Below are 24,972 nucleotides of genomic sequence, written 5' to 3'. Positions count from 1 at the left end.
TTCTAGCACCTTGCGTGATCTTCCCTCGGCAGCATTTAGCACAGCTCCCTACAACATATCCAAGAAAACATGCGCACTTAAAAATAGTGTTTTTATTTTTCAGATTTTGAAAAGCCGAGATGCCCCCCTTAGAAAATGAAAATGAGAAAGATTAGCCCCTGTTCCAATGCTATAAAAAAATAATATTGTGAATGGAGGTGAATACTGAGAGGAAACCCAGAGGGGCTCGATGGGCAGTGGGGTGAACTGAAGCACAGCCGAGGGGGAAAGGAGATGGCAGTGGAGCTGGAACAAAGTGATCCAAAGGATCAGGGAGACAATGGAGGGAAGAGTGTCTCCCTGACAGTAGGCAGGGACAAAACCAAACATCCAGTCCGAGGCAGCAGGCTCCTGGATGTGTGAGTGCCGAGAAAGGGCTAGTGTGGGAGAGGAGTCTTCAGCGTTGTCACATGTAACAGTGGAATGTTTCTGGAAGCTTTGACACTAGAGGAGACCTGCCTGGGTGTCTGCTTGGAGAATGTCTTCTGGCAGCTGGATTACATGGTTGGGGCATGGAAGGAAGGACAGACAATAGCTAGGAGTACAGAGGTTCAGGAGAGGGACGGTGCTGGCCTCGAAACAGGGACGGATTTTTGTGTGAGTCCGTCTCTGTGATCATGGAATCTACATTTTTGCATTGTGGTTATGTATAGACCACTCACCCAGTTCTTTCCAGGTACTGTGCATTATGCTAACCATTTGCTTGGGTGCTTTGTCTCATTCATTTTCATACAGTTCTCTCCCTGGCTGTGTGGCCAGCATGCTCATCTTCTTTTGTGGTCAAGGGAATAAAAACTCAGAAAGATACCGTAAAACATCTCTGTCTTTCCAACCCTGTCCTCTCTCACACACTCTTTCTCTCCCCATCTTTGTCCCTCTCCAAACTCTCTCTCTCTCTCTCTCTCTCTCTCTCTCTCTCTCTCTCTCTCTGTGTGTGTGTGTGTGTGTGTGTGTGAGAGAGAGAGAGAGAGAGAGAGAGAGAGAGAGAGAGAATCATTCCTTTTCCCAAACAGACTTTGATGTGTATAGCAGAGTAATTCATTTTGTTCTTCTATTCACAAGTGTCTGTCGTATAATGTACAGGTGGCATAATTGGAATTAGAAAGAAGCCAAGCAATTACCATTCCCAATTCAACGTCACCTACTGAACCTCTGGCTTATTGTGAACAGGACCATAAACATCCCCCGTGCACTGCAGCTCAGTTCCTGGGTCAGTCACCTGCTGTCGTGAGATTGCTAACCAGTTGCAAAAGCTCAGGAACATACGCAAGTAAGGATTTATTGTTCGTGCCTCTGCTTTCGCCGTGAGTCAGACAGTGGCTGTCCTGACCTTAGCTGGACCCATGCATCTAGAGAGCAGGTGATTGAGCTGATCCTCTGGCCTCTCCAGTGCCCTTCATCTTCCAGCAGGCTCGCCCAGACAGGCTTGAGGTGATGACACACATGTACTGATAAAGAGATGGGAACCTGCATGGTGCCTTTAGGCCCAGCTGCAGAAACACCAAAGTATTCTTCCCTTATTCTCTTGGCCAGTGCAAGGTAGACCAGCCCACAATTGGGAGGCTAGGAAACAGATTTTGCCTGGAATTGCAAAGCCACATGGGAAAGTCATGGGCAGGAGAGGGATGGGACCTTGGGCCATTGGGACATATCTGCACTTGTAGGGTACTTGTTAAAGGAAATTACATCCCCTGCCATCAGAGCAGAAACCAGCTGACCTGGACACAGAGTCTGGGGAGACTCCCACTTTTAGGATATGTTCGGGGGGGGGGTTATTTAATCTCTGTACATTTATCAAACTCTCCTTATTGATCCTGAAATATCATTATAGTCCCCCAAGATAATGGGCTTCTTACATTCGAAAGGGTCCCCTGTATGTTATATTGAAGCAAGAAGGCTATGAACCCCAGTGTGGTTTTCTCCTGAAATCTGGGAGATGCCAAGAGAATAAAAGATCTTGTTATGACCCTCTGGGACCCAGAAGGTCATAACAAGCAGACAGACCCAAACTGAGACCGGAGAGAGGAGAAGTAGACAGGAGAGGAAGACCTACCAGAGACCAGGCTTTTGACTCATTGGATGGAAAGGGACCCCTTCCGTCAATGTAAACGTCACCTTTCCTTTTCTCGGCCTTTCTTGATAAGGATGGTTTCCCTCAGCTTGCTCATACTCTTGAGTAACAAATGCGGAGCGATATGTCTCGGGCTCTTTCCACGCTACTCCTTCACATCTAATGCCTGTCACCTACCTAGCTACCCAAATGAGGAGAGCACCAAAAGGGTTGTAGTTGCTGCAACTAGACGTGAGGTCTAAGTAATAAATAAAATAATGATTTATTACTTCGATGCAGCCACAAATTTAAGAGCACAAACGCAGGGCCTGAGCAGAAAGGACACAGGTTGCTGCTGTCCCTGTCCATTGAGATGTCTGCCAGCTCATCAGGTCACTGAACAGGGGCTGCTAAACTCTTCCTGAAGAGGAGGAATGGGAAGGTTTCTGCATGCTCTGTGGTAACCAGAGACCAACTGTGGGTTTCAGGGTGACTTTGAATCTCTTCCCAGATTTTCTTAGGGCCTCCATTCTCCCCATTCCTCCAGAATCTTCCGTGGCTCTTCTGGAAATGTCATCACGAGGCCTGTAGAAGAAGAACCATGCCCAGTAGACTATGGAATTTACATAATAGGGTTGAACCTGCATGATTTCAATCAAACCCTAGATAGAGAACCATCAAGCTTGAACACAGAAGATACAGGGGGACAACCATACATTTATCCTTTACATCTTTTTAAGATGATGACACATTTGAGGAAATTTAATGTTCTTACTTCTGTTTAAAAACAAAAAAGCATCTGCCAATACAATAAGGGTGGAACTCCTGAACTGGGAGACTGTGTGACGCTTTCAGGCTTAATGGCATGAGGGTCAGCAGCATTTTCCACTGCCCCACTGACGTCTGGACTGTGGGGTCGTCTGCCTCATGTCGCAGGTACAGCTGATGCAGAGATTAAGACTCTTCGCAAGAAAGATGTGAGGATTATAAACATTCGAAACAAGCTGTAACTGGCCCTAGAGGCGGCTGATAAAATTATTCAGGGAAGTCAGACTTGCTGAAACTGTTAAAGCAGGATGGGCAGGGGAGGGGTGGCTGGATATGAGCCTGGCATCGTAAAATCAGCTCCTTCCTACATGCCAGCAGTAACCAGTCAGGAAACAAGGGAACTTCAGCTCAACTGCTGTAGAGCATTTAAAATTAATGAACGGCAAAAAACTGAGAAGTTAAGACTGCTGAAAGAACTGAACTAACACATGTTTTTTTTTTTTTAAATGCCGAAAATGAAAATGGGATGTTTAATATGTTAAGGATAACTGTTCCTGCAGGGCTCAGTTGTGATCTTGACAAAATTCCTAATGAAGATTTTATGTAAAACTTAACAAACGCATTCTGAAATTCACCTAAAAGAAAGGATGTGTGTATTGGAGCAACCAGAGACATTTTAAACAAAGAACAACAATAGAGACAGAATTTGTCCTGTCAAGCGTTAAGACTTACCCAATATCAGTCATTAGAGGCTGGCATTTGGAAAGCGTTAGTTAACATCCTTTTTAGGCTGTATGCGAAAAGAAATTCTGGGTGACTCAGAATAAACCAGCTACAGTTGTAATAAAGAAAAGCACAGGCTTATATACAGATAGATGGGCACACTGTGTGCATATGTAAGACATACAGTGACAATGGGAAATCTCTCAGTAGTGAAAAACTGTAAGGTCATAAACAGTGTTGGCAAAGAGTTATATTTAAGCTAGATGAGACAATGTTAATGAACTTTATAGAATAAACACTGAGCTCACAAGATGGCCCAATAGGTGAAGGTGCTTGCCACTGAGTATGATGGCCTGAGTTTGATGCCCAAGATCCACCTGGTAGAAGGGAAGAACTGACTCCCACAAGTTGCCCTCTGACCTCAACTCTGCATGCACATATGAGCCCACACAAATATTCATACAGGCTCACAAAATAAATAAAATGTAATACATATATTTTAACATTAATAAAATCTAGTTCATCATATTAAATCTTCTTGAGAATTTCATATATGTATACTGTGTTTACATTAGCAGTTCCACTCCTCCCTCTCTGCCTCCACTCTACCTGTGTCCCTCATAGTCACTCTCAAATTGATGCATATATATTTGTGTGTGTGTGTGTGTGTATCTATATGGGGGGACTTGTTCCTGGAGGAGAACACCAGTTCTCCCTTTCAGGAGCCATTTACTACCTGAAACTCTTCATCTGGAGGTAGGGCCTTGTAAAATTCCCCATCCCATTCGCATGTCAGCTGGTGATGTCATTGTGTTGGTCTTCTTTAGGCAACTGTACTGTTGGAATTTCATGAGTGTAGCTTTCCTGTTATATGTTGAAGACTACTCTCATAGCAGACGTTCTGGTCCTCTCAGTCTTCCAATCTTTCAGCTCTCTCTTCCCCCATGTTCTGGGAGCCATAGGTATAGGAGCTATGTTGTAGATGTATCTGTTGGGGTTGAATAAAATATGTGGGGTCCAGAGGAGAAGTGGGTACCCAATAAATGTGTGGGATGATGAGCATGACTAGTCACCAGAGAAGTGAATTTTGTGATGATCAAACTGGCACCACTTTTAAAATGAATCTTTAGTTATATGAAATTTAGACTCTCATTTATGTCTGTGTAAATATGAATAGGATTGCATTGTAGGGCAAAAATTGGAAGTACATTCATCACAACATTAAAAAAATCGTACTTGGCTTCATGTGAGCAGCCCAGTTTCTAGTGATCTTTTGTATTTAAAAAAAAAACTGCTGAAAAAGCTTATTGCTGGAGAATTATTGAATATATTATTATATTCAACACTGATTCTTTAACAACAAAGTAGAGACTTGGGATGGAGCTGGGGGTGGGGTGACAACACCTCATTAACATTCAAGAGTCCTTGAGTTTGATCCTCACATATATTTACTATTTGTATTAATATTTTTAATGTCTTAAAATATAAAAAAAATTAAAGCAATATAAGATGCACAATCCCATTTGGGTTATACTGTTTATGAGTAAAAAGCCAAGGCATAATGAGGTAGGGGTATAGCCCAGTGGTAGGGTGCTTGTCTAGCATGTTGGAAACCCTGGGTTTGATTCCCAATACCAATCCCTAAAGTTTTCAAATGATAAATAAGAGCTTTTCATCAAGGTGTTCATCCACCCCCCGGGGGAGGTGTTTAGAGGGGCTGTAGAGAGAAGAGCCATGAGAACTGCATGTTTACTTTCCTGACACATTCTGCAGTTGAGGTTTTGCTGTGAACATTTTTGATAACTTAAAAGTAAAATGTAATGCTTCATTCTAAGTCAATAATTCTTACCTTAGAAATCTGAAAAATCCATAAAAAATAGAAAAATATAACAAAAAGCCTTTCTCCCTATGACCCAATGACTCCTGGGAGTTTTCAGTAAAAGGTAAGACAACTTCAGCAGGAGGTAATGTAGCAGAAAAGATGAATACATACGACGACAAGAGGGATCCGGCTTTGTCTCTTCATCATTAGCCACTTTCTGCTTGACCCTAGGACAGCCATTTACTTATGCTGAGGTCCACTTCCATTTTCCCATTCTGTAGGAAATGCTGGCCTGCTCCTCTGAAGAAAGGGGCTGCAGAGATAGAATGCTAGAATGTTCTACCTAAATGGAAAGTGTCACTCTTAGAAGGGCCATGGATGCATGTCAGAGTTCAGTGTCTCAGAGGACCAACCAAAGAAAGAGGATTGCTCTTTAACAAAGCTGAACATGGAAGTAGATGTAAAGGTCTATGCACTCTGGTAGAAAGTGTGTGTGTGTGTGTGTTCACAGATGCATGCTCATGTTTAAAAGTTTAAAAACATTTAAGATAGCATGATAAACAGAATATTGAAGTGTTGACAGAGGTTTTGTCCTGCCCAGTCCTGCAGCCATTCAGTTCCAAGGAAACACACAGAAGTCTACATTAATCATAAACTGGTTGGCCTATTTACACAGGCTTCTTATTAACTCTTACATCCTACATTAACCCATAATTCTTGTCTGTGTCAGTCACATGGCTTGGTAACTTTTATCAGTGAGGCAGTCTAATCTTGCTTCCTCTGCATCTGGGTTACAACTGTAGACTGAGCCTTTCCTTGTCCTAGAATCCTGTTCTTGTTGCCCCACCTCTACTTCCTGCCTGGCTACTGGCCAATCAGTGTTTTATTAAAACAATACAAGTGACAGGGTACAAGACCATTGTCCCACAGCACTGAAGTCTGAAAAAGGAATTTCAAATAATGAAGAAATTCTACTTGGGAAACATTAAGAGATGATTCAGAGCCAGGCAGGGTGGCAAACACCTTTAATCCTAGCATTAGGGAGGCAGAGGCAGGTGGATCTCTATGAGTTAGAGGCCTTTCTAGATTGACTCTACAGTGAGTCCAGGACAGCCCAGGCTACACAGAGAAACCCTGTCTTAAAAAAGCGGGAGCAAAGAGGGAGGGGGTTAGGGAAAGAGGTGGGTAAGATGCTAAGTAGATAGAGACACCAAACCTGATAGTAATAATCTAAATTCAGTAACGACATAAATTTAAGCCCCAGGACTCATAGGATGGAAAAGAGAACTGACTCCTGAAAATTATCCTCTGACCCCACATGCATGACAACACCACACACACACACACACACACACACACACACACAAAAGATAGAATGCAGTGTAACAAAAAGACCGAGAGAAGAGAATAGAAGCCTACGAAGTGGTGGTGGGGTGATGTTAGGACATTAGGCAGTGTTGTTGTTAAATTCAAAGAGATTTCCTTCATGAAAAGTAGCATCGCTAGATGATGGAGATGAGGTTCCTTCTTAAAGCAAGGTCAAGAGGCACAAGATGAAATTGTATTCTCACCATCTAGTACGGAGCTCTGCAGTCCCCAGAAGCTGGAGCTGTGCGGCAGCTTGGCTAATGAGAAAACCCCATCATCTGCCAACGCCTCAGGGGCCGTCTCTTCCTTTCTGGCAAGCAGTACGCAGAGAGCTCAAAGCAGAGAACGGACATAGAAGGTCATCTGGGTCATTTATTTTTCAAGCTCCCTTCCAGGCCTTTTGAAAAACAGGCACGCAGGGTTTTGGTTTCACTACAATATAAGCCACGGACTTCATGCTTCATCTCGGGTAGGTTTTTAATGAAACCTAAAGATTTCTTCATACTCAGGACCTGCCTTTGGCAATGAGGAAAAAGAGGAGCTGGGCCAAACACAGCCAGTCTGTATCCTCTTATTTATTCCTCGGGCATGAAAGGAGCAATTGTAAAACTCAGATGAAACCGGAAGTTAAGTTTCAGGACTCCCAGCATAAACATTTGGTCTGTTATTAAATTCACTTTCACCAGCTAGACAAAGAAACACAATCCACCCATTGTTCCATGGATGTTTGTGTAGTCCAGTAGCTTAGTCTGTAGAGGGTTCAAGTAGAAGTTAGGTTCTCTCCATGTTGTCCTTTCTAATCTATTTTTTAATGTCCCCTCTCAGCATCTGTAAAGCCACTGTTAAAGTGTCCCTTGTCTATTGCAGCAGTCTTGACTCTGACAGACTCCACCTGTGCCCCCTTCAGTCCACCGTACTGCAACCTTTCTCTAAGCCAGCTAGTCATTACTTCACTCCTCAAGTCCTTCTGTGACATCCAGTCGTTTGTCACATTCCCACAGCTCTCCATGCTGGTGACCACATCTCTTGCAGTTTTACCTAAATGTATTCTGTCTTCTGGTTCTGGGTTCCAACTGCCGAAGACTATTTGTAGCTTCTCAAGCATGCAAACTGGAGGATTAGGGATGTAGCACAATGGCATGGCGCTCACCTACAATGCTCAAGGCCCCAGGTTCGATCCCCAGTATTAAAAAAAAAAGGAAGGAAAGAAGGAGGTAAAGGGGGGGAGGAAGAAAGAGAAAATAAAGGGTTGGGGAGATGGCTCAGTTGGTAAAGTACCTGCCACAAAAGCATGAGGACCTGAGTTTAGATACCTAGAACCCAGGTGAACACCCAAAAGAGAGTGAGGGTGGAGACCCCTGAAGCTTATTGATTATCCAGCCTGACGAAATTCATGAGTTTCAAGTTTCAATGGGAGACACCATCTTGAAAAATACAGGTGGCAAATGACTGAGAAATGACACCCACCGTCTACTTCTTGCCTCACAAACATACATGCATGCATACCCATGTGCATATGTGTGCCTACCTACACTGACAAGCACATATACAGCACAGCACATACATACACTAAAATACTTGGAAATGTCTGTCTTCACTTTGCAGCTAGAGTACCTTTCTGCTGATTACCATCTATTCCAGGATGCAGCTGGACCAGGTGTCGTCACCAGGATTGCCCCCTAACCTTGTTTATGTTATGTGTGGTTTACTACACACCAGATGCACATGAGATTTCCTTCCATCCTCTACCACTACACTCTACCCTACCTGGCTGGATATAGGTCTGTCTCTGAGACTCACCTGGGAAACACCTGAAGTGTCCTACAATTGTATTCTTAAAGACCTATAATTCTATCCATCACACCATCTGGCGTGTGTTGGTGCTCCATGTGTGTCTTAGGCTTCTTATTGCTGGGATGAAACAGCATGGTTCTTTTCCAGTGGTCCTGACTGCTGGGGTCTACACTGAAGCTCGGCTGCACCTTCACAAACAGCCTGTCCTAGGCTCACCTTGAGGACTCTGATCCAGCCACACAATGGCAAGCCTCAGCTTCTCTCCAGGAACCCTTCAATCTTGGGACTTCTACTTTAACTGAAGCTGCACATCTCCTAGTGGCCTCACCTAGTTTCCCATGGTGCCAAGCGTCAGCTGCTTTTGTGCTTTCAAAACCAATACCATCCAGGAGACTCTTACACATGACCAGGGTTGGCTCCCAGCATGCTCTACAACCTTGGCCATCTCTGGAACACAGCTTCTCTGTGCTGACTCCAAGGAAACATTTCTCAGAAGATTTCACCTCAGTGATGTTAGTCTCTTCTTAATCACCAAAATTCTTAACCCAGATACCCAGCATCAGTTGTCCCTACTAAAGCAAAGGTTTCACTTCCGTGGTCTTGGTCTCTGGTTAATCACAGCTGACTCTTCTCAAATGGCCTTGATGGAGCCTTTAAGGAATGCACACTTTCCTCTGAAACTTCACATGCCAGGCCTCCATAATCTATGCTGCAGAGTGTCCTCTTCCCAGCTCCCATAGAATAATCCACTGATGTCTGAGCGCTCATTGGCTCTTCCAGCCCAAACACCAAAGTCCTTCCACAGTCCTTCCCAAAACAGCATTGTCACAGCAACATCCTACTCTCTGGTATCAATTTCTTTCTTAGTTAGGATTATTATTTTTGTGATAAAACTCCATGGCCAAAAATAACTTGCAGAGGGAAGGGTTTATTTAGTTTACACTTCAGCCTCACAATCCATTACAGAAAGATGTCAAGGCAGGAACAAGAACAGAGCAAAACCCTAGAGGCGGGAGTTGATGCAGAGACCATGGAGGAGTGCTGCTTACTAGCTTGTCCCTTAAGGCTTGCGCAGCCTGCTTTCTTATAGCACCCAGGACCGCTAGCATGGAGAGGTGGCACTATCCACAGTGAGCTGGGTCCTCCCACATAGGTCATCAGTTATGAAAATGAACTATAGTCTTGCCCAGGCCAATCTAGTGGAGGCATTTTCTCAATTGAGTTCCCTCTTCCCACATGACCAGCTTATGTCAAGTTGACATAAAACTAACCAGCTCAATGAATGTAATAGGAAAATAAGAATGTATATATTTTTTAACCTTTCTTAATCCTGTTTGTGAACAAGTATGTATACGCCATGTTTTGCCTGAGAAGAAATGAGTCAATCGTATTCTGCCTGCTGTGTTCTCAGAAACACAGTGAAGATGAATAAGGACAAATGACAGTAGGGCCAGATATTAGTTGGTTAAAGATTCTCAACACGCCTAGAGAATCACTAAGTGGCTGTGTCTTGGGCTGACTTAGAGTCAATATAAATGAAAACTCCTGTGTTGTTCCAGGCCAGCTGCTGCCAGCAAACCGGAATACACCGAGTCCCATTGACCCTGACGCCATCCAGGTTCCTGTCGGGTATGAACCAGACCCAGCAGATCTTGCCCTCTCCAGCATCCCAGGGCAGGAAATGTTTGACCCTCGCAAACGCAAGTTCTCTGAGGAAGAACTGAAGCCACAGCCCATGATTAAGAAAGCTCGCAAAGTCTTCATTCCAGATGATTTGAAGGTAAATTGGAACTGGTAATCAGGTTGTGGGTAGACAGAAGGCGGGATTAGGAGAAATTAAAGGGGTGGTACAGGAGCGCTACACACACTTGGAAAGCAAGGGCCTGTGAGTTCTCATTGTGTTTGTTGGCATGTGACTTCTTGGCATGATACTTCTTCTCTAGGAGTTTTCTGAAATATGCTTTCATGTCTTGATACTGATCAGGAGTAAGAAGAAGCAATAAAAGACTGGAGAGAGATAAAGTCCCCAAAGGAAACACATTGGTTCATCTTTACAAGGGATCCCATGAGCCCCATATATCAACCCCAAATCTTTCAAGGCTGCAAAGGAAAATAATAATAATCATAATAATAATAATAAAAGATGATTTGAGAAGGGAACCTGGACCTCAGTTTTCTGAGGCATACCTCCTTTGTTCGTTGTTTGCTGATAGTGAGCACTACCATTTTCCCGAGTGCCTTGGAGTCTAAACAAGTCTCAACTCCCCCCTCCATATTGCCAGCTCTGGGTGATCAGGATAGCTTATTGTGGGCAGAGACGGTGGGTCCATGGCTATCAATGTGCGTGCCATGTCATGTTCTTTTGATGTTAACTCAGCAGTTATCTCCGAGTGGGTTTTCTCAGCCGTGTTGAAGGGGGCGCATCATTTATCCAGGGAAACAGATTTGCTCATTTATTCTGATACATTTACCTTGGGATAAGAGAGATTCCTGAAGTTATGCCAGCACAGAACTATTTACAATTAGCCATTTCATAGGAAATTTCCTGTTCACGCTTCTTTCCGATCATGAGAACAATAAATGATTATATGCATGCAAAGCATTAGTACCAAGTATAATTAGCCCTTTCTGACACCCGATTCCCATTGCCAAGCCCTAAATATGCTTCCTATGTAGAGATACTCCCTAGGAACACTCTCGTTGGGTGAACTGATGTAGGCCAGTGTTTCCACCTTTTCGTGTCTAGAAAGAACACAGAAGATCTAAAGACAGCTGTTATCCTCACATCTGAGAACTCCTTAATTGCTGCAGAACGGGCAAGTATCAGGGCTGAAGTCCAAAGTTATCCCTTTACAGTGGAGGATGTAGAAAGGGTAACTGAGGTGAATTCTACTTCTAGAGTAAGATGGGTTCTGGAAAGGGCACTGTAGCGTGTAAGCCCAGACAAGGGGCCCTTGCATAAAAACATCAAGAGCTGTCACCCTAAGAATCAAAACGAAGAAAATCTACAAGAAAAATTCCAGAAAAATGAAACCTATCAGGGCTTGGATGATTAGACTGTAAGGGGCTATGAGATTTGGTCCGAGCCAAGTTAAATACCTTCTTGCAGTTGGATCCCTTCTGGTCTCTTTGAGTTCTTAGTCATCTAATTCTGTGTATTTCAGAGTTTTTGCCCTTCACCTAAACCAGGAAGCCTATTCAGCTGGGGCTACTTCTTGACTGGAAGGTGGTTTGACAGGATGCTAGCAAGTAGTAGATTGAACCTCTAGCCAGACCTTCAGAGTCTCCAAGTTTGCGTGTTTGAAGAGTGAGCCTACTTAATGGCCCGTGTACTCTTGGCAGTAAAGAGGACGCGATAAACCATCTGTGCTGGAATGATACATATTACTGCTGTCATGGCTAAGCCCGCCCTTTTCACATGCTGGGTAGGGAACTGGCAGGAACCTTCTCCTTCAGTGTGCCCTTAGGGGATTTTTCAATTGCAGATGGAGCCACAGGGCCCAAATGTGGAGCTGCTGAGAAGCGGGAAGAAGAGCTGGGGGGTGTTCTTTCCTCAGGCAGGGCTGAGCTGGGGTGGTGGGAGACAAGGTGTGTGGTGCCCTCAGCATTTGGATGACAAGCAAACCAGTAGAATGGGGTGGAAAATCAAGAATGGTTTTCCCTACAAGTGCTTGACTTTCATCTTTGGTTAGCATGCATAGAGAGGAAGAGCTAAATGATGATGTACAGGGGGTTCCGAATGGATAACACATAGTCACATCTATTTCTTACCACGCTTAAGGGTCATTCATTCACTTGACAGACATCTTTCAGAGGTTTAGGGGGATGCTAAAGTGAGCCAACACCATCACTGATCACTGTATTTGGGCCTATAGGAATTCTAGTCTGTAGAGAAGAGGGGAGTGCCAGTCTGTTAGAAGTGGGAGGGACGAGTAAGTCTCTGCTGTGTGAAGGTAACTGAATAGCCAGATAGCATCAGCTCCTGACAGGCAGAGGATGGAACAGGGGACCCTGTGTCAAATCTATCATTCCTACTAGAGATCCTGCCTCCCTGGCTCCCATCAGAATGACAGGAGGAGCTGAGCTGGTTTTTTCTAGACCAGAGCATCCCTTCTCCCATTACTTCCATCTTCTCCATCTTTTCGTACCAGCTCTGTTCTCTGCTTCCCTCGTGCTTCCGGGCTCTGTTCTCCATTCTACACTTGTAGCTCACCTGCACGTGTGGGCAGATGGGACTGGGGAAAAAGCACCTTCCGTGTGATAAGAGGTCCGAACACAAACCGAGTTAAATCTGAAGAGAGCTGGGTAAGAAGAGTTGGTTGTTACACTAAGGTCAGTTGATGATTCCGTGGTCCCTAGAGACATGGTCAGAATTGTCACAGGGTGACAGATCCATTCTGCAGCTTCCCAAGGGCTTGTCCTCATGGACAACCTCACCTCCTGCCCTCGTGTTGCCTTGTGTGTAGGTTCTGATCCATTCTGACTCAGTAGTCCTTCATTAGAATGTTCTTGGAAACCATACTGCTGGGTATCTTGACAAGTGTGGTAGGCTTCCTGACACGCTAAAGGGGGAGGAATGGAGGATGGCAACCAAGTGAGACAAACAGCCTCCATCAAAGCTGTTATGAAGATACTCTTGGGTCCCTTCACCTAAGTGATGTCACTGGGTTTCCTAGGACCTCCCAGCCATTCTCCCTTTCTGCCTTTCCCACCAGTTTTGAGAAGCACAAGCAACAAGTTCTATCAACAGCAACAGCATACCTGTCCACACTTGCTCATCTGTTCCTCAAAGGGCTGCCTCCTCCCTAAGAAGAATTCTCATGCCAGCCATAGTGAAGAGCACTTTTTCCTCCCATGACACATTATGAAACATATCGAAGTCTAGAGACACTTTAGGAACAAGGGACGATCTTGTGAGCAGACAGGAAGTGCCTTCACACACTTTCCATCTCACACACAGTCTTCACCAAAGGTACATGCCTGCTGAGGATAATGGGCAGGAGTAGGGGCGGACCACGGATCCTGCACTTTTTTTGCAGCCTTGAGCCCCACCCTTGTAAATGACTTCCTCCAATGCCAACTGTCTCTTGGCATCCTGAGAGCAGGGATGGGTTGGCCTCACCCTTTTATTCTAGGTGACATGAACTGCAGTCTCAGCCTTGCTAAGACAGGGGTACCGCGTTGTAGAAGTTGTTGATACAAAGGAGTCTTTTTGGCATCATCCCATCAATGGATTAAGAAGGTCCAAAAGATCCCCCTTGATCCTCCTAGGAGCTGTCTTGGTAGAGAGCGCAATGATGGAGGCAGATATGGGAATTCCAGATAGGGTAATTGAAGCCCAGTAAGCTTCAATTGAATAGGAAATTAGAATACATTATTTAAATGTTAGCCACTGGTAAGAGTACATTGAGTAACATGAGCTAATACATTTTTTAATTTTCCATTTTCAATTACCGAAGTGTGCATGCCCCTTATGTGATGTTCTGATAGCTCAGGATATGAACTAAAAGGGCAGGGGATCCTCCTCTTTGTCTGTTACTTCACCGGTCTGGTCCCTCTTTTAGAGGCACCTTTATTGGCCACTACAAATTCACCTGGGCCTCCCACTATTAGTAAAGGATAATTTTAATCTAACTGTGATAAACATGCATGTTCTCCAGCAGATTGCTGTTGTTTCTACCCACAACATAGTGTATCACACACATCTCTGTAGCCTCCCCAACCCCAGGTCTTTATTTTTAATGACTGTAAAGTTGCCCTTTGTGTGGTTCTGTGATAATGTAGCTATCACCTCTACTGTAGATGATTGGCTTTTCTCATTTTTAGCTTTTACAAACAATTCTATAATTTAAAAAAAATGTGCCTGTGTCTGTGTAAATGTGAGACGAAACCATAGAATTGGAGTTGCTTTATCAGCTGTTGCTTTATTCATGAAGCTAGATTTTAGAGAGAATTGGCATAATGGTGCTAAGGAGCCAATGGCAGGAGTTCAAGGCCACCTTTGCCTACATAGTGAGTTCAAGACCAGCCTGGGTAATGCAAGACACTATCATGAGGGGGTAATTAGTTAGTTAAAAAAACAAAAAAATTATGTATGTATAATGTTGAGAAACATCACCATATTGCCTTCCAGGGACATGGTCCTAACCTAAAAAAGCCTACATGTGTATTTATTGAAGAAAAAAAATAAGTTTTTAAAAAGGACTTTCAATCGAGAGAGTGAAGAAAATTGGAACAGAATTTAGGGTGTGTGGCGAGCCTCCAGCTCTCAGCTGAGCTCTGATCTCTGCTGGGCACACAAGCCTGTTGTGACAGGTCGGTCCTTTCTCTAGGAAGGAAGCCATGGCTGGCAGACCATTCCCACAGACGTGTAAGCTGTGAAGGAAGGAGACAGGAATGAAGAAGCCCAGGCTGGTGTCCTAGCACACCCCTGGCTGACACCCAGTACGTGCGGCTGAAACCTAATATCTTGTTTCTTTTTTCCTTCTGTAACTAATGAGCAGGATGACAAGTACTGGGCGAGGCGCAGAAAGAACAATATGGCGGCCAAGCGCTCCCGTGATGCCCGGCGGCTGAAGGAGAATCAGATTGCAATCCGGGCTTCGTTCCTGGAGAAGGAGAACTCGGCCCTCCGCCAGGAAGTGGCTGACTTAAGGAAGGAGCTGGGCAAATGCAAGAACATACTTGCCAAGTACGAGGCCAGGCACGGGCCCCTGTAGGATGGCGTTTCTGTGGGCTGGCTTTTGAATAGATGGACAGCTTGTTTCCTGTCTGGTAGCACCACACCCAAACCAACCTTTCCGACATCAGCACTTTACCAGAGGCATAAACGCGACCGACTCATGTTTCGGTGTGCATCTGTGTGTATGTGTGTATGTGCGTGTACACGTGCTTACGGTCCCATGTGTGCTCAGCGGTGTGCATGTGTGTGCGTGCGTGTGTGTGTGTTCCTTCACACCTGCCATTGGAAGATAGTCCTCTTGTTGTCTTTTAGTTCCGAACAAGAAAGGTGCCATGTTTTTATTAGACTCTCGGGACCCCTGTGGGGTTTCCTCCCTTACCTTCTCCACTCCTGCCCCTTTCCTCCTGGCTTCATGTTCCAGCGAACTTACTTTTCCAGGGTCTGCGTGGCTTCAGGAAGCAGGGCCCTGGTAAAGCAGTGGATCTCAGTTACCTAGAACATAAGCTCTTGTTTCTGTCCCAACCATGAGTTACCATGCTACAAAGGTGCACAACATACCGTACTAGCACTACGCTGCAGCTGAATCCCTTCATAGGTTGCCTGCCCTCCCTCCCTCACCCCTCTTCCTCTCTCCCCCCATTTCTCGTTTTCCTTTCAGTTTTGGTGATGATTGTCGTCAAATTTAAAGTGCTGTTTAGATTTAGTAGATCCCGTATTTACTTACTGCTACCTACTAAGTTTCCTTTTCATCCTACCAACCCCAGATAAGTAAGTACCATTATAGAACACGGAGTGTGTTTTTGCACTGTCTGTACCTAAAGCAATAATCCTAGTGTACGCTAGAGCATGCTGCCTGAGTATTACTAGTGGACGTAGGAATTTCTCCCTACCTAGGAATCTCACTGTCTTTTAAAAATCAAAATTAAAGTAATGCATTTGCGCATGACCAGAATATTCTCAGGACAGGGAAGCAGAGGGCAATGGGAGGCCTAAGAATGAGGGGTTGATTTATCGGTATGGAAGCCAAAAAATAATGCATCTTGGAGAAGCCTTTGCCATGGATGTGCTTCGTTCTGCTGTCTCCCTTCTCCCACACCCAGCCCACTCCCACTTTTCTAGTTAACTTTGTTCCATTTCCCTCTTGATATTCAAAACGATTGAATTACTTAAGATTCAATTCACCCACTTTCTTTTTGTAACATATATTTTTGGGGAGGATATTTTTCTGTTTTTAGAAATCAGTTAATTAGGTTAAAAAGTTGGTGTTTTGTAAAGCCCCTCTTCCCTCTGTGGTGTCCTCTTTGAATGCCTCACAAATTAACGATCCTGGAGCCTGTGTTTCTTACCCTCTGTTTGCTTTTGAACATATGTGCGCCTACCAAGTGGACTTCTGAAAAATGAATGTAAAAGACACTGGTGTATCTCAGAAGGGGATGGTGTTGTTATAAACTGTGGTTTAGCCAATCGATTTAAATGTTTACTATAGACCAAAAGGAGAGATTATTAAATTGTTTAATGTTTATACAGAGTAATTATAGGAAGTTCTTTTTTTGTACAGTATTTTTCAGATATAAATACTGACAATGTATTTTGGAAGACATATATTATATATAGAAAAGAGAAAAAGGAAAACTATTCCATGTTTTAAAATTATATAGCAAAGATATATATTCACCAATGCTGTTCAGAGGAGTGCTTGGGGGTTTTTGAAGTCTTTAATATTTTAAACCTATTACTGACACATCAGCATGTTTTCTGCTTAAAATTAAAATTTTATGACAATATTGAGGTTTGCTGTGACGAATCCTACTCCAACGCTTTCTTGTTTCTTATTAGGTCTCAGAAGGAAGTCAGTTAACGTCACCCAAAAGCACAAAATGGGTTTTAGTCAAATATTTATTGGATGATACAGTGTTTTTTAGGAAACGCATCTGCCACATAAATGTTCACTGAAAAATTCTGAGTTGCTGGATTGGAGTCTTGTTGCCAGAGCCCCAAATGGTTTTGCTCTCTTTTGGCCTGTGTATCTCATGCAGTGTAAGGTTGACCTCGGTGCTATGTGTATGGCTTATAATTTGATAGATGTTTTGATGATAAAGATGGTTGGACTTTTGTTTCACTGAGTTGTATGTCAAGAGAGTCTGCTGTTTCTTCAAAGGCACATTCTATGCTTGATTAAAATCCCCTTTTATCCATGGATGTTTTCCAGTTTTCTGCCTCCTCAGTATCAGAGTATCTGCAGTTCTCATGGTACCCTTCCCATTCCATCAACCACACTTCTGGCTAGTGTTAGAGTTCTGGAAGATGAGACCTTTAGGATTTCTTCCCAGGTACCTGTTTTGTTTCAAGCCATAGATAATGGCGGGAGATGAGAGAGTATAAAACTTGCAATACATTTTCCTAGTAGATTACTAATTAAAAAATACTTTGACAATCTCATGTGGAACTGAATCAGAGATCATCCGGTAATAGCCCTGAGGTGACAGAGAGTTGGTCTTTCTGAAGATAAAGAGGCGAATTGTAGAACTGTTCAATGACAGTATTCATCAGAGCAAAGACGAATCTATCTAGACTTAAGTCGAAGAGTGTTGAAGTGTTGTATTCTGGACCATCCAGATTCATGGAACTATTAAGTAGTAACTGACAGAAAAGCATACTGGTCTTTCTTGGAATTGTTTGCACCAAATGAGCATTACAAATGTTTTCTGCATAAGACATAAAAAGACCATAATAAAACTTACTCTTTTGTATGCCAGGAAAGGTTTTAGAAACCTACCTCATTAAAAACAATATAAAAGAACACTTTGGAGTCTCCACAGGTGCCTTATATGTAGGTCATTGTCACCCCTCCTTTCCCCGGCTGACTTCTGTCAGTCCATGGACATTAAATAGATGAGGCAATGCTGCTGAATGTCCTGAGAAGCTAGGACCCAGGGTCAGATGATGACAGAAGGTCATGGCCATTAGGAAAGTCCTGTTTTCAACTGTCACCATTTCAACCCAGGCATCTTTCAATGATTGTTTGGCCATTAAAAATGCATTCAAGCTGTAGCATGCCGTGTCAGGTAGGCATGATTTGGAATGAATCATATAGCACTTCCTTATCAGGTCACATCGTGTCCCTTTTCAACTATTTTTAAAGAAAGTAAAAAACAAAAACAAACAAATAGTGGATCAGCGAGTCTCTCTGCTCATGCTGCCTTGAGGGGATGGGAAGGCTACAAATGATGATCTCTGACTCTAGAGGAAGTGGCTCTTTGAGCCATTCACAAACCACATCAGGCATGGCTGGCCTAGGCTTTGTCATTAAATATCACACACAGGCCCTTAAGGGACCATCCCACGAAGCAGAAGGACCCTGTGTCTGAGAATGTCGTGATGGGATTCAGTCACCAGGTGAGTGGGAAACTAGAGAACCCAGAGGGTCCTTCTAGCCCATTAGTGTGGTGTAGAAACTTACATTAATTCTAAATATGCCCTTGAAAGGGCCACAGCCTTGTTTTTGGAAGATCTTAAGGGAGGGGGTGAGTTGTTGATATCAACTGCTCTCCTGCCCCAAAGTGAAGCAACTGACATTGTGCAAGGTAGACTTTGATGTTTCTAAGGGTTCATCTATTTTTATCCTTGTTGTTCCTTTGAGGGAAAACTCGAACTTTGTCAGAGTTAAATATGAGGTCCCCAGGCAGGGGCCAACTGGATTGTATGTGGCCTGTCTCCATAGGCCAGTATTTGACTTTGAGGTTGGTCCCCAGCGGGCTGAGATGCCATGCCCATTCTGTGGCAGATGCCTTCTGCTCTGGCTCTGACGTTGCTCGTTTCCTACTGAGAGCTCCTGAGTACATCCCTCTGGTGAAGCCAAATTCAACTCCAGGAGTTTGGTTAAATCAGTGTCCTTCACAAATGAACAAAACTTTGGTCCTGATGGATTGAAGTTTTAGTACCTACAGCCAATGGAGTTTGCCAAAATGTACGCAAGGCAATGTGTGTTTGTGTATGGATACCTCAGTGGAGACGTAAAATCTGTAAATTTTTACCACCTCACCAGACATAACAATTAGCTATTATCCTTTTGGCAACACCACAAAGATTGCATCTGTTAAACAGGTTCAAGTTAGCTGGAGGTTAGTGCAATTGTACACCATGATGTTGGTGGTATTTATGCTGTCAAGTCCAAAACTTTATTTGTTCTTCTAAATGTTTAATAAACTGACTTTTTTCCTTTTTTCATGTATTTTTTTTTGTGTGAACAGCCGGCTAGCAGTTGATTCTGTTTCTGTCACCATAATCAAGTTATTTACAGAGATTTGCATAGATGATAATTATACCTTATAATTAGTAATAAAGAATCATTTGTGAGTGACTTATGTACCAAATACTGCATCATATACATGGAATATTTAAGTCCCAAAATAAACAAGGAAGCAACAATTGTTATAGATGAGGAAATAGTAATGTGGGTAAGTTAAGAAAGTTACATAAGAAGATGGAAAGATGGCTCAATGGTTAAGAGTCATGGCTGCTATTTCAGAGGACCCAGGTTCAATTTTCCGCACCAACATGGCAGTTCACAACCACCTATGACTCCAATTCCAGGGGATCTGACACTTTCTTCTGGCCTTTGTGGGTACAGATATTTATACAGGCAAAACTTACCCACGCACATAAAATTTAAAAATAAAGTGTTCTCAACGTGATGAACATAGAAGCTACAGAAGTGTGTACTGATCTGTTGACTAGGTACCATACAGAGGAAGATCACAAAAGCTAGTCTGGGTCTGTGCTCAAACACAAGATATAGTATATATTATATTACAGGGGTAGGTTATAGGGGCCCAGATTATGAAACTGGTTTGAGTTGGAGCCCAGAAATCTGAATTGTTTTTTGTGCTCCCAGCTAATTGCTACCTATGATGGAGCATGGCTGACCCTCCAGATCAGAAGGGGATTGGCTCTCAGTGGTGACTAAAATCTGTGATGTTCAAGCCTCTATATAATGTGGTGCAGTGTTTGCATGTAGCCTATACATGCCCTCCAACTGATGCTCTAAATCACCTCTGAGATGCCTACTCCTGCTACAATGTAAATGTTACGTAAGAAGATGCACTTATAGGGTATGATGAAGAGGGGGAAGGTCCCAGCATCTGCAGTGTAGACACAACCATCCTCGGCCCAACTACACAGCACGTAAGAACAACATCCAGCTGGAGCCTTCATCAAGTACTTTCTCAGATCAATTTTCAGAACAAAAATTACATATAAAAGTGGCAGGAACCCCTTTACATTTTACCTGTGTACAGCTGTTTCTTGAGAATACATTGCCCTCCACCAGCTGTACCAGTTTGATGGTTGGTTAAAGCAAGCTAATCCCTGTGCATACTCAAGTTTGCAAAGTACTCCTCAAAATGTTGGAGAGGCACTAAAGGGACCAGGGCAGCAATGAGTGACAGTTTTATAAAGGCCTTTGTGTTTCTTCAGTGCTCCAAGACTTCCCAAGTTTTGACCTTCCCGCTGTCTCATTGTTCAAATTCCCTTAAAATCAATAGCTGTGTAATTACCCTCTCCACCTCCACCCTTTAAAGGGCTAATTTGAGAAGGCTTCAATTTCTTACAACCATTTCTTCCTATCTGGTAACTTTATAGTTAATATTTCCGAATTGGAGTATTAATGTTATTTTAATATTATTTACATTATATCAGATTCCATATATATATATATATGAATGTATATATGTGTGTATTTGTACATATCACTTGGCAGATATATAATTCCCAGCAAATATGAGTTGGTCCCTAATACTGTCCAGTCCTCTCTCCTCTTCTTTGGACATTCCAAATGACAGATAAGAAGTCCCTAGAATGAACTGGCTCAGGATTAGTGTCCTCTATCTGGCCTTTGAAAATCAAATGAGCAGCAGGAGGGGCATAAGGAAACAAAGAGCCCTTTTAGCCATTTTGTCCCTCAGGCTAGATTCACTTGCAAGGTTTCTCCTGTATTAGAGGACAGGAAGTGGATTAATAGTCCGACCATGTCTGTATGTCTGTTATGATCTGTATAGCAATCATGTCCACCCTAGACTCGTGGTTTTAATGTTTGGTCACCAGCTGGGGAAGCTATTCTTGGAGGCTTCAAAATCTCTGGGAGCTGGGACCTAGAAGGAAGATGTAAGCCACTGGGACAGATGCTTGGGATCACTGTTTCCTTCTCGCCTTCCTCCCCCAACCCCTCTCCTTCCTGTCTGACGAGAACTCCTCTTTTTGCTGCACATTACTGCCACCATATTGTTTCGCCAAGCACAAGGACCAAGTGGCCATGCGCCAAATGGTCTGCAACCATCAAGCAAAATAATTGCTACCTTCTTTAATATTTTTTAATATCTACTATCTATCTGATGACCTCAATGAGAAAAGTCACCAATACACCTCTGTGATGGTTAATGTCAACTGTCAACCTCATGACACCTAGAATTATCTGGGAGATGAGTCTCTGGGCACACGTTTGAGGGATGAACTTGGTGAGGTTAGTTAATGGAAGTGGAAAGACTCACCCACCCACCACAGTGGCACCATTCCATGGGATGGGGTTGGATGATGAGCTGAGCAAGCATTCTTCACTCCCCATGTCTGACTACAGGTGTAATGTGGCCGGATGCCTCAAGTTCCTGTGACTATCCCACTATAATAGACAGAGCCCTGAAATTGGAATAATAATAAACCCTTCCTGCCTAAGTTTCTATTATCTGAATATCTTATCAATATAACTGGAGAAGTAACTAAGACAGCTTCTTAACAATCGTCACCATCTACCCCCAAGGTGATGTAGTAGTGTAAGCCCTGTGGACTTTTCTACCCCCGTCTTCCCCAAAGGCACACCAATTTTGTATATGCACAAGTGAACAGGTTTTTTTTTTTTTTTTTTTTTTTGCTAACATAACTTTGTTTCAGTTCTGTAACCTCTCCACTCAGAGTGCAACCCCCAAGCCTCTTCGATGAAGAACCCCCGACTGGACATCTGTGTCCTGTAGATGAACCTGCCGTCACCAGCCAATTAGAAACTGTGCCATTTTCCTTGGAAGTCGATTGGGTGGACCGTGGTGTGAGCCACAAGGCACAGATGCAATCAGTTTCGTTCCCCAGAAATCAGTCGCCTTTTTGTCAGGATCTCATGTCTTAGAAAGGAGCAAGAGGGAGGAGGGAAAGTAGCCGCTCTTCCCAGGAACTCCTAGGAGGAAGCAGCAGTGGGGGAGGGGGACACAGCTTGCTCCCTTCCCTATGAGGAAGATTCCACCACGTTTGAATATCACTGTGCACGATGAACAATATTCCCTCACCTGGTTTTCATCAGGGCCCTTTCAGAAACCCTGGGAGGTATTCAGGGCAGAACAAACAAAGAAACAGATTTCATGATGGCAAGCCACGCCCAAAGGTCTGAGAAGTGGGACAGACCTCTGTGGCAAGGCGAGCTGACATCTCTGTATTCCTAAGAGGGTGTGCATCGTGACCCAGTCTCATTTCCTATGGGTCGGGGGAGGGCACATGTCATTCTCAGTCCTCTGCACACACACTCAAATGTCCGCTGTCATAACTATATGATCTTGAATAAATTCGAGAAAATGAATACTGGAAGCAGTTTGCCGAGTCCCTAGCCTGCGCCCCAGTGCTTTTCCACCCACTCCCCCTGAAATGGAAGACTGTGATTTGGAAAGGAGATGACAGTCTGAGGCTGACTCCACCCGAGACAGGGCTGCCTTTCCCGAAATGAACCTCCTTCACCTGGAATCTCGTTCTCCCTAATTTTTCGGTTCAAAACTTTGCAGTTAAAATGAGTGTTCTTTGCCAGAGCTTCCTGCAATGCCCCTCCCTGTCTGCAGATGCCTACCTCTTAACCAGGCAGCGCTATAGAACTCTGCGACCCTTCTTTCAGGTCGCCTTCTCCCACAGCTACAGACAGAGCAGAGCAGGAGCGGAGACACAGAAGAGATGCATAAAAGAACTCTTAGAAGACCAAAGGCTTTTCATTCTTTTGAATGAAGATGACCCTTAGAAGCAGAGGCTGCTATGTGAAAGAGGAGATAGGTGGGTGTACAGAAAGAAGACAAGCTGTTCCTTGGGTTCCCAGCTCCCAGGGGGAGCCTTGAATCTGAGATATTTGTGTGCTGAGAACCCATCTCCCTCTCCATCTTATGGTCTTTCATCTCCCCCTTTTCCTTTCTTCTCTGCTCCCCTGCTTTCTCACTTCCTTCCCGCTGTGTGCCAGGGGATAACTGCACGTGGACAAGAGGTGGGGATGGCACCAGGGAAAGTGAGGATGTGGTTCATGATTCCAAGCAGAGGATGGCAAAGAAGAAAGGCCAGATGGCACCCAAGACCTCCTGGCCCTCTGATGGTGACCTCATATACATGCCATGGCTTTGAGACCCGTTTACCAAAATGGCAGTGTAATTTCCCATCTTAAAATACTAACTCCTAGCATCACAACATAATCAGAAGGTGCGCTTTCTGTGTTTCATTTAGCAAATCGCTTCACACTCTGGACGAGAAATCTGTGGTCTTGACAAAAAAGGTGTCTTGCAGAATGCTGCGCACAGTTACACACAATCACATTTGAACAGCCCCTGTTCTCCAGCCCACAGTGTTTAATGTGGTACCCTCTCTCTCCCACACACAGCTACACACAATCACATTTGAACATCCCCCCGCTTTCCTGCCGTAGTGTTTCCTGCACACAGTTACACACAATCACATTTGAACAGCCCCCACTCTCCAGCCCACAGTGTTTAATGTGGTACCCTCTCTCTCCCGCACACAGTTACACACAATCACATTTGAACAGTCCCCACTCTCCTGCCATGGTGTTTAATGTGGTACCCTCTCTCTCCTGCACACAGTTACACACAATCACATTTGAACAGCCCCCACTCTCCTGCCATGGTGTTTAATGTGGTACCCTCTCTCTCCTGCACACAGTTACACACAATCACATTTGAACAGCCCCCACTCTCCAGCCCACAGTGTTTAATGTGGTACCCTCTCTCTCCTGCACACAGTTACACACAATCACATTTGAACAGCCCCCACTCTCCAGCCCACGGTGTTTAATGTGGTACCCTCTCTCTCCCGCACACAGTTACACACAATCACATTTGAACAGCCCCCACTTTCCTGCCATGGTGTTTAATGTGGTACCCTCTCTCTCCTGCACACAGTTACACACAATCACATTTGAACAGCCCCCACTCTCCTGCCATGGTGTTTAATGTGGTACCCTCTCTCTCCTGCACACAGTTACACACAATCACATTTGAACAGCCCCCACTCTCCAGCCCACGGTGTTTAATGTGGTACCCTCTCTCTCCCGCACACAGTTACACACAATCACATTTGAACAGCCCCCACTCTCCAGCCCACAGTGTTTAATGTGGTACCCTCTCTCTCATTTTGTTGTCTCCCCATACTACACCCGAAGGACAAAGTTGGCCTGATTCTTGTTTTGCAGATGGAGAAATGAGCACAGGAAGGTCTTCATCCCTTCTGTCCACTCCCTCCTAGGAAGGAGTATGCGCTCTATATATCTATGCCCTGCCCACTCTTCATTATAAATTGAAATCCCTTTCTCTGAAATGTCCTGTAGTCTCCCATGTTGCCAGTAGTTGGTCTCTCCTTAGAATTTTCCCCATTTCCACTAAGGCCGCTTATGTCTGTCTTTTGTGATGGCTGATGTTCTATAAT

At 44.0% G+C, this 24,972-nt stretch overlaps 1 protein-coding gene across 3 annotated transcripts in view; it reads left to right on the top strand.

Annotated features, from left to right (window-relative positions):
• The window catches only part of Hlf (HLF transcription factor, PAR bZIP family member), a 55,937-nt gene extending 36,468 nt beyond the window's left edge, over nt 1-19,469 (top strand). For 2 of the 3 annotated variants that reach the window (XM_057774653.1, XM_057774655.1), the window contains exons 3-4: nt 10,124-10,344; nt 15,065-19,469. In XM_057774653.1, the coding sequence (XP_057630636.1) occupies nt 10,124-10,344; nt 15,065-15,283 (440 nt within the window). In that variant the 3' untranslated portion in view covers nt 15,284-19,469. The remainder of the gene's footprint in view (nt 1-10,123; nt 10,345-15,064) is intronic. The other variant, XM_057774654.1, reaches the window with a different exon arrangement.
• The last annotated feature ends 5,503 nt before the right edge of the window (nt 19,470-24,972 follow it).

Source organism: Chionomys nivalis, chromosome 7 (assembly GCF_950005125.1).
Source record: "Chionomys nivalis chromosome 7, mChiNiv1.1, whole genome shotgun sequence".
Classification (NCBI taxonomy): Eukaryota; Metazoa; Chordata; class Mammalia; order Rodentia; family Cricetidae; genus Chionomys; species Chionomys nivalis.
The sequence above is the reverse complement of the archived record's forward strand: the minus strand, read 5'-3'. Positions and strand labels throughout refer to the sequence as shown.